At 31.8% G+C, this 18,398-nt stretch overlaps 1 protein-coding gene across 1 annotated transcript in view; it reads right to left on the minus strand.

Moving 5' to 3' along the window:
• Nucleotides 1–2,089: 2,089 nt before the first annotated feature.
• LOC106688677 (probable Rho GTPase-activating protein CG5521) overlaps nucleotides 2,090–18,398 on the minus strand; it is a gene marked incomplete at its 5' end in the record, with an annotated part of 237,137 nt that continues 220,828 nt past the window's right edge. Inside the window, 5 exon segments of the mRNA XM_067052337.1 lie at nucleotides 2,090–3,183; nucleotides 10,088–10,207; nucleotides 16,012–16,157; nucleotides 17,986–18,113; nucleotides 18,224–18,382. Coding sequence (XP_066908438.1) covers nucleotides 3,023–3,183; nucleotides 10,088–10,207; nucleotides 16,012–16,157; nucleotides 17,986–18,113; nucleotides 18,224–18,382 — 714 coding nt within the window.

Consider the following 18,398-nt stretch of genomic DNA (forward strand, 5'->3'; position numbering starts at 1 on the left):
TTATTTATAATAAAAATATCAATATAGTCTCAACACATTTTTTTCTTTTACAACTCCAATATTTTGGCCATTCTCAAGATTATCTATTAGTTAACAACTTCAATAACAAGCTAATCATTAAAAAATATTTTAAAATACATTCTGAATTATAAATAATCAATTTTGAATGATTAGATTGTAATTGAAATTGTTAATTAATAATCTTGAGAATGACCAAAACTTTGGAGTTGTAAGAGAATAAACATGTTGAGACTATGTGGATATTTTTCATTGTAATTTATATTAATTTTAGTTGTTTTTTTTTTCTGGTCCCACAGAAAAATGTTATCTAAATTAAGTTTCGTAATAATCAAAGAAATTAACAATATAATATAGATGCCAACTTAATTTTAAATCCACTACAGTGTGTCACTTGTATTCTTTTCTACCCTATTCCTTGCGCAAGGGTCTGCCAAGCTCTTGTTTCAAGACTTTCCTGAGCAGCTCTTCTGCCCATTAAAGTGGGGCTGACCTCTCTTTATTTTTCCACTTACCCAAACAATAGTTTTTCAATTGGTGAATCACAATCTTTTAATCCGTCCATGAATCACAGACCACTGTCATATTAAAGTAATATTAGTAAAAATTTTCATAAAAGAAGAATGTTAATATCATATCAGTAGTTACCCTAATGAGTAGCCACTAGAGTAAAATAGGCAACAGACAACTTGACAAAACATATAAAAACATTGTTTTTGCATACATATAAAACATGTATGAGTCAATATATTTAAAACTTTACACCTATCAAGAATATTGTTAGTGGGGAGGAGGGTGCGATCATTCCATTAATTTGAAAACACAAAAAGTTGGGAAATTTGAGAACATGCTTGAAAATTGTGGTAAAACATAATTCAAAGAGGTAACTACACTCAATATTGCTTATAAATTTTATTTAGAAAGATGAGTTTTCCAAAACTGTTTATGAAAAGGGTATCTTTCAGGGAATACTTCCCATACCTCCATTAATGTGGAAAATCAGGACAAGATTGTTAGGAAATTTTAGATTCTCACTCACCCAAAAAATTGTAGCAGCAATACTCCTGACACCAATAAATGCTTTTAACTGCACTAAGTATACTTTTAATTAGGACAAACACCACTAAATTAACTTTAAACCACTCAACAATAAATAAGAAATTATTCACTCAATCCTTGGAAATAAAACTTTCAAATGGAAATAATTTAAATAAACGAGTATGTTGAAAATATTGTTTTATTCCGTTTCTTATTTAAATAACCATAGTCAATGGACGGCTTTACAATCCAAAAATTAATGTCATTAGAATAAAAATATTACTATATACAAATCTAATTTAAGTACAAAACTTCATATGTAAATATAAATAACAATCTCAAACATTTTCTTGCAATATAAACTAATCACAGACTTGAAATTACATAAATATTTTAATAACAATCACAATAAATGAAGTACATTATACTACATGCAGCAAAATTGTGCCATAAAACTATAAACACGCACAAAAAGTGCCTTAATGATTCATAGGCCACTGAAATTAAATATGTTAAAAATGCAGTTAAATTTTTGTAATTTAACATTAATTGATAATAAATAAATATATAAATGTGCATTTTATACAAATACATTAAGATATATACATGTAAAGCATTAAATTAATAAAAATAATTTTTTTAATGTAGGAATACCAATAACTAATACTTAAAACTCATATCAGATATCTGGAATCCATGAATCATCCTTCATTTTACTTATTAATTCAAACGATTCTGAAAACAAAATTATAGAAATAATTTGTTTTACATAGTTTAAACGACAATGGATAAACGGTTCATTAGTAATCTGTTAATAAACACCAACTCAGTATACAGACACCTAGCATAGTATTTTTAATTTTAATATAAATTAATCCACAATTTACTTCAATTAAATTTGCAATATAATGAGTTTATTATTCAACAATATACTTGACTTTAAACTTCTATCAATGAAGATGGATTTTTCTTGTACTTAAAATTTATTCTCATTTATTTAACTAAATATGCATTTTATTATTCTTTTCTGATGTTTCTAAATAAGCTATGCTTCTTTATTAATTATCATCTATATAATCATAACCCATCACTTATTTAACAACATATATTTGTTTACATGACTTCCTATTATTTATTATATTATTGAGTCCCAAAGGTTAATGGATAGTGAATTATGATGGCCTTATGCTCTTCATTTTTCAATATATTTTTATTTATGTTCTAAAATATCTTTCTACTTACTAAAATTACAAATTTTTATTATTTTTAGTTATTAATTCTTAATATTTTTCTTACATGTAGAAATTACATAGCATAATTGTTCATTTTTATTGTAATATTGGGGATGAGTCTGTACATATTGATGATTGATACATATCTCCTCTTGGATTTATATTTTATATGATTAAAATTATAAACAAATATCAAACAATTGAAGTAAAAGGATTGTGGCAATTGTATTTAGCATTTGTTTAGGTTAAATTGATGGAGATATTTAGTCAACTATTACTAGTGATAATGGTATAGGTACCACCTTTGCAATTGATGTAATAATAATAAACCCTCGTGAACTCCCAGGTTCACTAGGGCTTATTATTATATAATTAAAAGAAACTATATAAATTCAATAACTAACAGCACCAAAATTTGGAACTACAAATCAAATTTGAAAGAATAGATAAACTAATTATGCCAAATTCTATCTAAGAAACTCCCTTTTATATTCAACTCATTTTATCACACTCACAAAAATGTAGATAACTCTTTAAAAATTAAAAAAACATGAGGAGTTATAAAAACCATTCATAATAACATTATTCAATTTTTTTAAGTAATAATGATTGAGGAACTATTAACATGTTTTAGTCCAAAATATTATATAAGGCAACATATGACTTAAACCTATTAATCTAAACTCATTAAAATGTTTCAAACGTATTTGGTATAAACCAAATTATTTTAATAACTATTTAGAACGTCTACTTGTAGGACTGTCTGGTGGAGTCAATAGAGGTTGTGGCTTTTTGTAACCTGACTTCATACCCATTTTTTTTAATGACCGGGGAGAAACTCCAGAACATGAAGATATTTCACTTTCTACACCAGTATATGAAGTTCCACTGTCATCTAATAAAAATTAAAGATAAATATTATAGAAAAAAAAATCAAACAAATAAATTGGAAATATCTGTGATTACATATTGACCAGTTAAAATATTTTAGCTTCATTTATAGTGATAGGATTAATAAGCAGAATTCATTGGTAAGGATTTGAGGAAGAATTAGGCAAATCATTTAACCACATAACAGGTACTTAATAAAAGAATCACAGCTAGATCTGGAGTGTTACTATGAAATATATATGCTTAGGCAATTAATTAGGATATAAATGAAATAATAATAACAACCTCTGGTAGAATTCACATATATTTGATATCCAAAAGAGGTAAAAATATTTTAAATAAACTTAATCAAGGACACCATTGTTCAATAATATCTAAAGGAATTCAGCATAAACTGTGAAGTTAAAATTAAGAGCAACATATTATACACAATAAATATAAATTAAACAAACAGAACATACAAGATTACAGTTTTTACAAACAATATCTTCCTGGTAATTAGGTTGTGATACCTTCTTTGTGTAAAGGAGAATTAAGGATGGTAAAAGGTAGGCTATCAGAAAAAAAGAGTTAGTGAACTCACAGAAATGAACAATTGTGACATATTGGTAACCGTAGAGTAGAATCTTGAATTTAGTTGTATAGAGGCAGTAAGAAATCTTAAGAATGACAGAAAATATATAAGAACAAATAGAAAACTGAGCAATGAACATGATACTGAAGAGATAATTGATATAGAAAATGAGAAAATGTTCAGGGGTACGGACAGCAAAAAAAAAACTTATTTATTCGTGTTTTTTGATTGCCGTCCGCACCCCGACCTTCTTCTCCTCATATTAATCTACGGTCTACACCTTGATAAAGAAAATGATACTCCAATGGCATCATTAGGGATCAGAAAAAATAAGTCATAAGAGAAATCTACAAATAATATACCTGCAGATCCTGCTGACACTATCTTTACACCCCCATGGAAACACAAATCTTTTTAAAAAATATCTAATTTTTAAACACATGAGCTTAGGTTAATGTACGTACAGACCTCTACTTGGGACTTGTACACCTATTCACCCCAAGCAAACTAGGAGGCAGAAACCACTACCACGCGAAGATCACTCATTCTGTATGTGTTGATTCATGTTTTATGAATGTTAACCAAACCTGGTTGAAACCTTCCATCTCGACCTCCCAAGTTTCATTACCCAACAACACCCTGCTTCGTCAGGACAGAGTAGACCGAACTGGTGGCAGAAGGATCCAACTATTAAAGACCTACAGAAAAATGCCCGCCTTCAGCTTCAATGGATCGCTTTCTCTGACCAGGCTTACCTTTTAAACCTTCTCTACTCCCTCAAACTATGTAATTCCTTACAACCATACTCAGTTTTCAGACTCCTGGCTTGATTTATCCATTATTAACTCTCCCAATAAACTACTTGCTTCATTTCAACATCCTGTTCTTTTTCAATTTGCCCATGACCTTATTCAGGTATCTTACAACCTCCCCACACCGTTGTTTTTCCCCTGAATTATTTCTTTCCGAAAACTGAAAGCCCTCATGTCCATGCTCCTCTGTTATCAAAGACAATCCGATATCTCCCGGCTCCCTGGTTGACTCCTGCACAGAAGTAGTGTAAGAGGCAAACAGATGCAGCAAGGTGAAGGTTTAAATGACTATGAAACAGCACTCATACCTCAATACGGGGTGCAAAATTTCTACATTTCCACCAAACTCTGTCAAGCACTTCTAACTCCAAATACAAAATGGGAAATTTTTTACAAACCATCCTTTAGTAAACTTTCTCAAACTCCATCTCCCTCTATTTCTGCCGATGACCTCAACACTCATTTTATCTCATATTCTTCAACCCTTGTACCACCACTTAGTCATTACTTTCTTAATTTTAACCGCTTCTTCTTCTCCCATATTGCACCTAATGACATCCTTAACTCCGTTCAAAAATTACATAAAAATGACTTCGGACCCACAAATAACCCATTTAAATTTAAAGCCTCATCACCTTCTATTCTTCCTATCTCTATCACATCTATAACTTCTCCCTACAAAGTTCCAACTACCCTTGTGCCTGGAAAACCGAACTAGTCCATCCATTGAATAAAACTTCAAATCCCGAAACCCTGAATGATTTCCGCCTATTTCCCTATTATCAAACCTAGCCAAACCATTAGAGCGTATAGTTTGTGGAGGCAAGATTATTAACGTCTTCAGCGGAAATAGTTGATGTTAGCAAAGAGATTGTTTGAAATGGGTTTGCCACTGCCAAAATTATTATCAACATTTTTATTTCTCTAGTATATTTCTTTTAAATCTATTTCTATTTATAATTCATTTAATGTTTCCTTATTTTACATTTGTTTTAGTGGTAAACCCATTTGAAACCTCTCGCCATATGATCAATTACTAACAATTAATAATTAAGAACTAGGTGTGCTTTTCTTAGTCGAAAAAAAAAACTGAATATTTCAGTTGATAATAATTGTGAATGTATTGTGTTATGTTCGAGTATAAACATTGTTGTTTTAACTACTAAAGAGTGTAACTAACGATTCATCTTTATCATTACAATAGGAACACACAGCAAACGTTCAACCCCAATTGTCCCAGTTTCTCAGCAAAATAACCTTTTGAACCACCTTCAATATGGTTTTTAGCCAGGCTACTCTACTTAAAGTCTGCTCTTATTAAAATCTCTCAAGACCTTTCCACAGCTATGGATCAGCAGAAACTCACTATCCTTATTCTCCTCGATTTTTCCAAAGCCTTTGAATCTGTCGACCATAACATCCTCCTTTCTAAACTTCACTGTCTTTCTTTGTCATTTAGTGCTCTTCAATGGTTCCAATCCTTCCATAGCAGTCGTTCCCAGTATGTTGTTATTCCTAATCCTCCCTACCTCTTTTTGGAGGCGTGCCTCAAGGTTCCTCTCTATCCCCTACTCGTTCCTCCATCTTTATCAATGACCTTCCACTCGCCATATATACAGACGTCTTACAAACCTACTTTTACTTCAATCCTCATAATGCTTCCTATGCTATTCTTAAACTACAAGAAGAAATCAATAGAATAAGCACTTGGGTAACCAACAATAAACTAACATTAAATGCAGTTAAGACTAAAGCTATCATAATTGGATCTCCCTCTCTCCTTAAATCCATCCCAGGGCCCCCCCCAACCTTATCCTAAACAATACTCCTTTCTCATTCCACACGTCAGTCAAAAATCTTGGAGTCATTTTTATTCACTCTCTATTCTGGAAACAACACATTGCCCAAATTACCTGTCAACCATAGCAACCCTGAAGCAATTCATAGAATCTGTTATCTCCTTCCACTTAAAACCCATCAACTCTTAGTTTTCCCCACTTTCATTATGGCTGCCTGGTATACGGTGGACTTTTGGGTAATCTTGAAGCTAAACTTAAACACCTTACGAATTGTGTAGTACGATTTGTTTTCGGGATCACCAGAGATAACCACAGTATTGCGCTGAGCTGAACTGGCTCTACTCATCCTTCTGATACCAGTATTTCCTAGCTTTCTTTCTATTCTAAGTAATAAGTACTCAGTGCTCCTCCTATATCCTATAAAACCTGCTATTCAAATTCTCAGTCCAATCCCATACTACCAGGTCCCATTTATCTAACATATACCCTCCACCTCACCGAACTGCTGCACAATTTGACAAATCATTTTTTACCCGAGCTGCCTTTTACTGGAACTCTAATTCCTCTAACATAGGTCATGTATCAACTCTACTCTCAATTAAAACTTTACTGTTTAACCATCTTTTGCTTCTCCAAACTGAATCAATATTATAAGAGTAATAAGATAATATAAATATTAAACGCTATCATTTATTATTTGTAAACATTGTTACTATCTTTTTGTTTTGTTTTTTATGAATTTAGTTATTTAGTTTTTTATTTTTTTAGTTTTTTATTGATATGCCATTATAATATAAGTTGTAATTAAGTGTGGCCACACTGTTTTTGGCCAATATATTGTAATATTACAATTACCTTATAATTGTTACAGTAACCCTATAATTGTTCTAAAGGGACCCAGTCCCAGAATAATAAACTATTTTTCATTTCATTATCTACCATTAAAACACAATTCAAATGTATAATTTTATTTAAATATAATAACACTCATAATGATGCTTTTATGTTATACACCTTTACTAAGTAGGGGGCTTTAGTCTTATTAAGATTAAGGGCAAGGTAATTATCATATACAGTCAATTCAGTTTAGTTAATAGTTTATTTTAAAATATTAATTTTGGAGATCAAAGACGAGTTTTACCAAAATTAAAAGAGTAAATTCCAAAATATGATTAACAAAATCATTGTTTTTAGTTAAACTATTAAACTTATTTTAATAGAATATAATATTTTGTTTAGCTTTTAAGTGGAATTATTGTTTTTGTTCTCATTGTAAACATCTTTGGCTTTTGTTATTAACTTTGGAGTTGGAAGTATATTGTGTGTTTTTATTATTATTTATGGTTATGAAGTGTAGTATTTTTTCTTTAGTTTTTACAGTACATGAAGGTACATTAGGTTTATCTCAGCTTTGATAGAGTGTAGTTCTATAGTAATGTTGTACTGAGTCCATTCCTTTTTTGTTTTCTCTTTATTCTTTTGAAGTTTTATTCAATTGTTTTTTTGTTTTCTTTTATAATTCATCCTATCAAGCGATGAATTAAGCGATTCGCCTGGTTATGCCCAAAACCTCCAACATAATTCTGATGATAAAACTAATCTATACATACATACAGACAAATCCAATTCAAAGAAAAGAAATCTTGAATCTACCGATTCACCACAGTTCCAGTCACCTGTTAAAAAAATGGGTAAATACTATCAGGAAATTACTCCTTTAAAACTGAGAGTGGGTAGGGTAGTTCTTTCAATCAGTTATCTGAAATTGACCTTTCATCGGATGAGTATACAGCAGCAACACCAAGTACAAGCAATAATAACTCGAATGTTAAGCTTAATTCTATAAAAATACCACCGATATTCCTACAAAATGCTAATAATAATAGACTACAATTAAATGACTTAAATGCATTATGAATTGGATCATTCACTACCCAACTAATCGACAACAATACAAAAATTATGTTAATGAATATAAAAAGATAAAAAAAACCAACTCCACTCTGTTCAGTATCTCTCAAAAACAATGAAAAGACTAAAGATATTTCTTATCTTAAAAATTCATTTCTGTACTAATTATAGTAGAAGCTAAACAATAAAACACTGATATTCCTATGTGTACAAACTGTCAGAGATATGGTCACACAAAAAATTATTGTCATTTAGAGTCACTGTGGTTAAGTGCAAAGACCAGGCTATAAATCTGACATTCTGGATATTGTATAAAAAATCATGCAAGGAGACAGTTTTCTTTTAGTGGACAGTGACTAGAAACCCTGTTCACAAAAAGAAATAGAACCACCTCAAAGACGAAACAAAAAAGGATCTGGATGAATGAGCATATACTAAATATCAAAGATATGTAGAAGATTTAGACGCAAAGGATCAATCATTGTGGAAGGCTATGAGACCTCTACTGAATAAACATGAAAAAATTCCAAGTCTTGTAGACCATGATGAATTCATCAGCAGGAATGCCGAAAAAGCTGAATTGTTTGCAAATTCTTTGAGAAAATGTTCTCCAATACAGAACGTGAAAGAAGTCCGAATTTAGATAATGACAAAATTGATGAGTATTTAAGTCTCCCTCTCGGAACAATTCATCTCCCACTTAAATTCGTGACCCCCAAAAAAATCCAAGAACTGATTGAAAGGTTTAAAATAAAGAAAAGTCCTGGACATGATTTGATCTTAGTCATAGCAATTAAAATGTTATCCAGGAAAGCTGTCATTTTCATAACCTCAATTTTTAACAGTTGCTTGCATACTGGATATTTTCCCAATAAGTGGAAAAAAGCCAAACTTATAGTAATTCACAAACCTGGTAAAAAGGCTAAACTAATCAGAAGCTATAGATCCATCAGTTTGTTACCCATTCTTGGAAAATTTCTGGAATTAGTAATAAAAAAGCATCTTTCTCCTTTTTTTCAATTATTCAGTCACACATACCTCCATAGCTATGTTTGCTGAGGATACAGCAGTGTTCTCTCAACATAATGACATAATGACATAATAATAGCTAGAAATACTCTGCAAAGTGACATTAATGAACTAAAACAATACTTCAATAAATGGATGATTAGTCTGAACATTGAAAAATGTACTTCAAAAGTATTTACTCTCAGACGCCCACCATACCCACCAGAACTAATCCTCAAAGGTAAAAAAGTGCAACAGAATCCTGCCAGTGAAGCAGTAAGATACCTGGGAATTCACCTTAATTGCTGCCTTACCTGGAATCATCGTATTAACATTAAATTAACCCAAACCTATCCAATCATAAATCGAAAATCTAAACTAAAACCAGAAATAACTCTTCTTATTTTTAAAATAACATTCAGACCACTACTGATGTATTTATGTGAAGTCTGGGGAGCGGCATCTTTTACAAAAAGCGAAACAATGGTTAACAATACATAGCTTTTTGGTACTATTTTGAAACCTTTATTGACCACCCGAACTATCTTCCTCCAATTTACTTCATACGGTCAACTATCTTCTTCCAAAATAAAAATTATCAAACTGGTCTTGTATAAAAAAATTATTGAAAGGACTATTCTTTGGAAGTGTGGTGGTAAGTTAGGATCTGAGTCACTTACAGGGACTACATGGCATTCACAAAAAACCTATTACTGTCTATGTTGTAAAGAGCAGATTCAGGGATGAACAAATCCTCTTATAAAAAATATTAAATATGGACTAATACAAAAGATATCTACATACCTGTCATATGAGAATGTTGATTGATTCTAAAAGTAGTAGTATCAAGCAAAGCTGCTAAAGTAGTACTACTATTTGACCCAAGAGAAGATGAGCATTCTTCAGCATTTTGCAAGCTGCCGCCTAGAAGAATAAAATGAAAACATCAAATAAATATAAAAATTCAAAACATAAGATACAAATATTTTTTTTTTAGTACTAAGAGTATCTGTAATAATGTGACTATGGTTATTCCAGAAAACGTCAAATTTCAGACATGAACAGTAAATAAATTAAGGTTATTTTTGATATTAATGAAATTTATTAAAGTAATGTGCAAAAAAATATGGATATTTACACATATATGTAACAAAACTCTATATTTATAGCAAGATAGAATTTATTTAAAATTATAAACAACTAACATGTTAAAATTTAATTCTATACAGTATCTAGGAAAATAGCTTGATGAAATTTAATGACTTCCCCATATTTTACCCAAGTTTTCCCACACAAATAGCAAAATTATAAATTTAGATGACAAATTATTCACTATTTCCACTATTTAAATTATTACAAGCACTTATTAAATGGTGATATAGATTAACTATAAATTGGGAATAGAATTTAAACAAAGTTTTTTATTAGACACTAGTATTTAAAAAAAAAAAAAGTGAGTAGAAGAGCTCATCATTGAAATATCTCACTAAGGACATATTTTTCCCTTCATTTTTGTTTGGAAAACAGATGAAAATTCCTCTGGGAAGGGAGAAATTTCGACTGAAATTCACACCCACTTTTATGGTATTATTCTGTCTAGAAAACAACCCTACATACAGAATTTCAACCCATTTAATCCAAAGGGGGAGGGATGTTAAAGGTAATATAGTGTGTTTCATATTCCTTGCTCAACCAAGTTGATATTTTTGAGAGTTTAGAGAAAGTCCCAAAACATAAGTCCCCGGATTATGACTTAATTACCTCTGAAATCATGCAGCACTTTTCCCGAAAGGCCATCATATTCCTCACAGCACTCTATAACTCAGTGTTATGTACAACCCACTTTCCAATCTAGGGAAATTCTCGATCATTATAATGATATTAAAACCAAACAAGCCATCTCATTTACCATCTTCATATAGACCAATCAGTCATCTTTTTTGTCATCCAATTTTTGCTAAACTTTTCGAAAAAATACTATATAAGAGAATACTATCTTTCATAGAGACAACCCGACCTCATCACAACGTCTTACGCCATCGTCATTCTACAACCCATCGAGTCATAGACTTCACAGCTTCTGCCTTCGAAAAGAAACTTTATGTAACAGGTGCCTTCCCAGCACAAGCCTCAGAACAATTACAAATGCACCTAGCTCACATCCATGAATGGTGTATCAAATGGAAAACAGGGATAAACATTGAGAAATCAGTGCAATTAACTTTTACACTCCGTCGTGGTCTATGTCCTCCTGTTTTTCTAAACGAACAAAGTTTAACCTGGACAGACACAGTAAAATACCTTGGATTGACATTGGATAAACGACTTACATGGACCTCCCACATAAAAATAACAAAACAAAAGCTAAATTTCCGACTTAAATTATTATTTCATCTTTTAAATAAGTGATCAAAATTACCACTTTCAGACAAACCAAAGATTTATACTTACCTTCTCAGACCAATTTGGACTTACGGTGCACAAATTTACGGATATGACAAAAAAACTAACTAACTGAAACTGCAACAATTTCAATCAAAATTACTAAGACAGATTAGTAGAGCTTCCCCCTACATCAGTAACAAGAACTTATGAACTCCCTACGTACAAACAACCATTAAATCATTATATAAACAGTTTCACGACACACTTCCAGTACACTAACCCTCTAATTCAAGGACTATCAACATGAGACTTACCAGATACGAGACAACGTTTACAAAGGAGGTGGAATAGGGACCTCTTAAATTGATTTTTAAATTTTAATTTTAATGGAGAGGCGTCATTGGATGACCTTAACCTTCATGCCTTCATGACATTTGTTTTTTGGGTTTTTTTTATTTACTTATTTTTTTAAATTTTATTATTTTATTTTTCTCTCTGTACATCTCATTTGCTGGTTGTAAAAATGCTTTTACAGTTAAAAATAAAATAAAAAAAGTAAAAAAAAAAAAAAAAAAAATAATTAAAAAAAAAAAAAAAAAAAAAAGAGAATTTTGAAATGAATCTTGGTTGGTCTTAGTTATGCTTAACGAAGCTTTCACTTTCTTTAGTGATCAAGTCGACTTTCCCGATCTTCCAGTTTTTCTCCAGCGCACTTAACTCAAGAGTTATGAATTATGATAGATTATGAAGGTATAAGGATTAGATTATAACAGGAAGTCTTGATTCTTAAACGACTCCAAAGTATATCACTTGTTAGTGCCCACCTCTCTATGATCGACTTCCTTATCTTAATTTGAAAACGATTGCTTATATCAAGTGACATTATAACGGAGGTGCAGTGTATTGATTTAAAAATAGGGTAGGCAAATAAGTCCTTTCAGTTTTTTTGGATGAAAGAAAACTAAATATATTTTGTACATAATATTTATTTTAATTTACAATATAATGTCCATTATTTTCGATTACCTTACCCCATCTCTCCAACAGCTGAATAATCCCATGTTCATAGAATCTCTGTGGTTTATTAGCGAAAAAGTGATCAAGGTAATCCCTGACAGCCTGTTTGTTTTCAAACCGTTTTCCACTTAAGGAATTTTGTAGAGACTGGAATAAGTGGTAGTCACAAGAAGCAAGGTCTGGTGAATATGGAGGGTGGGGCGAAAGATCCCATCTAAGGGCTAATAATTTATTGCGGGTGACTAATGAAGTGTGGGGCCTAGCATTGTCAAGATAGAAGACGACAACCTTTCAATTTGCCAGTTCTAGATGTTTTCTTCGAATTGATTCATCCAACTTTATTAATTGTGAGCAGTATAGAGTGAATCGATCGATACACCTTGTGGCAACAGCTTATAAAAAATCACACCCTTGAAATCCTCCCATACAGAAATCATTATCTTCTTTGGGTGTAATCCCACTTTAGATGTGGTTCGTTGCTGATCCAAGATTTTTTTCGCACCACATTATTGTAGACAATCAACTTTTCATCCCTTGTCACAAGTCTTTTAAGAAATGGATCGCTTTCTTGACATTTCCGCTTCGGTCTAAGAGTGGGGGACCCAAACATCAAGTCTAGAAATGTAGCCGAGCTTCTGCAAATGATGATACACTTGTATGTGATACATCTAGGTCCTCTGCAATGTCTCGCATTGATTGGGATGGATTTTGATCAACTATTGCCTTAACATCAATGGTTTCAATTTCTTGAGGGCGACCAGGCCGTGGTGCGTCGTTTATGTCAAAATTCCCTTTTTAATACCCCCAATTTTGGCACATGCGCTCTGTTAAAGCATTATCCCCATAGACCCTGCATATTTTTTTATGTGTCTCTGCAGCTCGCTTTCCTTTTTTGAAGTAATAAAGCAAAATATGCCTATAATGCACAATACTTCAGTCCATCTTCTCAGCTGGATCACAAACTGACCTAATCTTAACAAGTGTCAACAAACATAACTGTTTACATATTACAAATAGGATAAACAATCCTCTGTTGGGGTTAACTGCATCAGAAAAATGAGACTTATTATAAACAAAACAGAATACAAAACCGAAAGGACTTTTTTGCCAACCCTATATTTACATTAATTTTATAGATATCCATGAATATAGGTTAATAAATTAATTAACGTTAATAAGAAAATACAATGGAATTCCTCAATATAATGAATTTTTTTAAATCTCCTTAAACCAGCTATAGACACAACTAATAATATACCTCTGTACAACAAATAGAATAAAACAAACCTAAATACGAGGGTAATTTGAAAAGTTCTTGGAATCATCACTAGATGTCGGTGCTAGAGCAATGAGGTTACCGCACAATAATCACACATCCTTTATGAGTGAACACGTGGCATGAGAGGTAGTGACAACTCTTTGTTGTTGTTTTATGCATAGTGATTTGTGGCAATGGAAAAACTGAGATTTGAGCAGTGATTAAGTACTTTGTAAAGAAAGGTATGAAAGCAGAGGAAATTCACACACTGGGGGACTCTGTTCCTTCATATTCAACTGTTGCCAAGTGGACCAGCGAGTTTAACTTTGGTCAGGAGAGCTTAGTTGATGGTCCACGTAGTGGACGGCCACAAGTGCTACAACCCCGGAATTTATCGCAAAAGTACATAAAAAGGTCATGGAGGATCATCAACTGAAAGTGCGGGAGATTGCTGAAACTTCAGGGATGTCATCTGAAAGGGTATATCACATTTTAACCGAAGAATTGGGAATGAAAAAATTATCTGCAAGATGGGTCAAAGAAGCAGTCAAAGCAGTGGAAAAATGCTGAGTCACCACCACCAAAGAAAGCAAAGGCAATACGTTCAGCCGGAAAAGTCATGACCTCAGTTTTCTGGGATGCAAAAGGCATTCTGTTGATAAATTATCTTCCTACTGGCCAAACAATTACGGGGCAATACTATGCAAACCTCCTAGACCAACTACAGGAAAAGATACGGCCTGGTTTGGCAAGGAAAAAAGTCATCTTTCATCAGAACAACACCCACCCACACACAAGTGCTACTGCCATGGCAAAACTTCATGAACTGAGGTACGAATTGTTCATTGTTGCCACATCCACCTTATTTGGCACCATTAGACTTTCATCTCTTCCCCAAGGTGAAAATTTTCCTAGGTGGACAGAGATTTCCAACAACGGAAGAACTGGGCCGAATAGGAGAGGTATTTTGCAGGCCTGGAGGAATCTCATTTTTGAGATGAGATCAAGACATTGGAACATCACTGGACCAAATGCATTAATTTCTACAGGGAGACTATGTTGAAAAACAAAAGCAGTTCCACCGAGGTAAGACACTTCTTTCTAGTACATTCCGAGAACTTTTCAAACCACCCTTATATAAAGAGTTTAAAATCCCTTCAGAAAAAATAAATTGCTTTTGTGCAACAAATGTTCCCAATGGAAGCTTCTAAGTAGTGAAAAGGACTTCTAATTAACGTATCATTGTTGAACAAATGGATGTATCTGGACATGAATTTAGTCCTTTGGTCACCCTCTTTCTCAGTTGTATTTAACCAGTTTCATCTAATTAATGATCTTACACAATGAATTTTGTTTATAATTAAAGTATATTGTATGTGTCATCTAATAGTGATGGTAGACTAATGGAAATAGTATGAATTAAATGTTGAGTCATCATAACATATTACTCAAGTTTATGTAAATATTTTTGTAAATAATTTCAGGATGTAACTAGTGTACAGTGATTTACTGTAAGTAATAAGTACCGTTAATCTTCTAGTTTGGTAAAATAACATGAATATATTTCAAAAACAATGTGTTTATTATTTCTCAGGCCAAAAAATATTAATTGTTTTAACAAGATTTAATACCATAAGATTCGTTATATAGAGGTAGATAAGTGTCTGAACTTCAATCTAACAACTTTTATCCATCCAAATATCAATGGACAAATCCCTTGATACAATGAATTTTTTGAAAACCCCTTAAGATTTTTTATATCAAGGTTCAACTTTATGCTTTTCCTTGGATTTTCAGACTTTTCCTTAACTAAAAGATTTTCTAACTTTTCTGGTTTTCTAGATATTCCCGATCCTTACACACCCATTCATATTTGGTTATTTTAAATATAACCCGCACATTGCTGGATAAACTTCTGAACAAATAAGCATATATAAAAAAAAAAAAAAGACAATCCGGATTTTAGATCTGAATAAATTATACAGTTTAAGAAGCATAAAGGATCCTTCAATGATTTTTGAAATATTTTATTAGAGATATATTACTAACAAATATAATAATTAATTACCATACTCACTCCCAGTACTACCTTGGCAAATATTCAAAGAATTATATTCCTGTGGAGAATAAATATTGGCAGCAAACTCTTCAAATGTTGTATGCTTTCTGTAACTTTTTATTACTGCTTCCAATGACCTTCCTCGTTCTTCATAACTAAAAGTTTTAATAATATTTCTTAAAATGGCTCATATCAAAACCAGCAATAATTTATTCCTACCACAGAAACTATGAAAAATTTGTTTTCATGATACTTTTAATAATTATATTGAATTTTAAACATAATATAACAATCAAAGATCTTTTAAGTGAATATATTAATCCAACAACTTACTTATAAGAAAATTTCCAACTGGATCATCAATTGTTTTAAAGCTCCATTTGCAGTATATTTCAAGAAAATAAGATTTAATTTTTAAATAATGTTAGATTTGATGAAATATATAACTACTATAGGAAACTAAATTTTAATCAAATAATTAATGTAGACTATATTCAAGTACATTAATTATTATTATTCTAATATCTTATTCTTAGATTTTAAAATATTACATACATGTATTAGTTGTCTAGAGGTAAGAAAGAGAGCATCAGGTGCCTCTGCCACACAAGAGTATAGGCATGATATATCTGAGGAGCAATTTAATGCTTTGGACTTAAAAGTTCAGGTCGATCATGAATGTTTTTTAGAAGAATAGAGTGGAGACAGGGAAAGTAATAAAATGTGACAAGAAATAATTTCTTCTTAAAATAATTTCTCAAGGTACAATGGGCAAATTACTTCAAAGAAAATTGATCAAATGACCAGTATACTGGAACCTTTATGAGCTACCACAAATCCACACCAACTTAATCAAGTAGTTTGAAATGGGCCCTAACTCTTTCCTCCCCAAAGGTTGCAGGGTATGGTAGAGGTGACAGAGACCTGAGATGGAGAGCTGATCTGTTGAGTATTTCGATGTGGACAATTAACCTAAAGAGAAACCTAAAGTGGAGGCTCGGTCAGCAGAATATGAAGAGGATATATGATAAATCTTATTGTCTATAGTTAAAATCATAATTGAAATACTAAACCATGAAAATTCAGACCTTATATCAAAAATAATAAATTTACAATGGTCACAAGACATTATTCTCATATGTGGCTTCATTTGTTGCAAGATCCAACCAGCTAACTAGATCATGGGCACTAAAGAAATACAATTATCAACTACAAAACCAACCCAAGTGTCAGTACCTGATGCTACTGACTTGTTCCAAAGGCAGCATTCATCAAGATCCCAATCCAGTTCAGACAGCAGTTATGATTAAATGAGAGGAACAGATTGCTGGTAGAATATAAAGTGCAGAATAATTAATAAGCTAGAAGAGTTTTAAACTTGTTAAATTGCTAGAGGTCATCTCATCAAGAATGTGTTTGAGAGTAACCCTTTATAATTAATGGACAACCAAAGGAAACTTATACCAAAAACCAAGTTGAAGTAGTTCTTAAACAATACCACAAGAGCTCAACAGCAAGAAAAATGGGTGTAAACAAGACAAATAAGATGATTGCCCTTAATTATTTCTGGCCCAAGTTTGTGAAAAAGTCTTAAACCTGTCAGATTATGGAATTTAAACAGAAAGCACTCAGTGAATAGATGAGATTACTCCATTACCTTCAAAGCCTTGGCAAGTGGTTTGACTAATCTCCTATGATGTTCTTAGGAATCTTATACTATTCTTTAGCATATTGATTTTTCATATATATCTAAGTAACTGGGAATTTTTACTGGCTAAACATTTCAGAGAATTCAGCTTTTCTTTGAGAACAGTAAGCCTTAGGATACAGAATTAACAATATTTAAGAGAATTTTATATTAATCTCGATTAAAAAAAATAATAAAAAGAAAAAGGATAAAAATAAGTATTACTGCCACCTGAACCACATTAGTTATAATAAAAATTGACAAGATAAAAGGCTTCATCAAATATTAACACTTACTATTGTTGGTAAAAAGGTAGCATGCTTCTCTTTGCTCTAGAGGCACTTAGAGCTGTTGCTCTTACCAATCCAGGTAATTCCATATGGCCAACCAAAGCTTCATTATACAATGGTCCAAAATATGGAACCTGAAAAATTCAGTTGTAATGAAACTTATTACCAATAATTTATTATATGAAAATTTGTATATATCAATGTAATAAAGAAAGTTTTAGTAAAAACTTAAACGATTACTCACATCAGGCTTCCTTGATACTTGTATTCTATATAGATTATGAGGCAAAGGGTAAATAACAATCAGAACATCACAAAATTCCGTAGGAATAATACCTCTTCTGTACTCTCTTGTATGTTCGGACCAAACAATGTGCACTTCATCATTTCCCAAGTGACGAGTCTAAAAAATATCATAA

The sequence above is a fragment of the Halyomorpha halys genome, unplaced genomic scaffold, assembly GCF_000696795.3.
Source record: "Halyomorpha halys isolate HHAL.00 unplaced genomic scaffold, Hhal_1.1 Scaffold1175.1, whole genome shotgun sequence".
Lineage (NCBI taxonomy): Eukaryota > Metazoa > Arthropoda > Insecta > Hemiptera > Pentatomidae > Halyomorpha > Halyomorpha halys.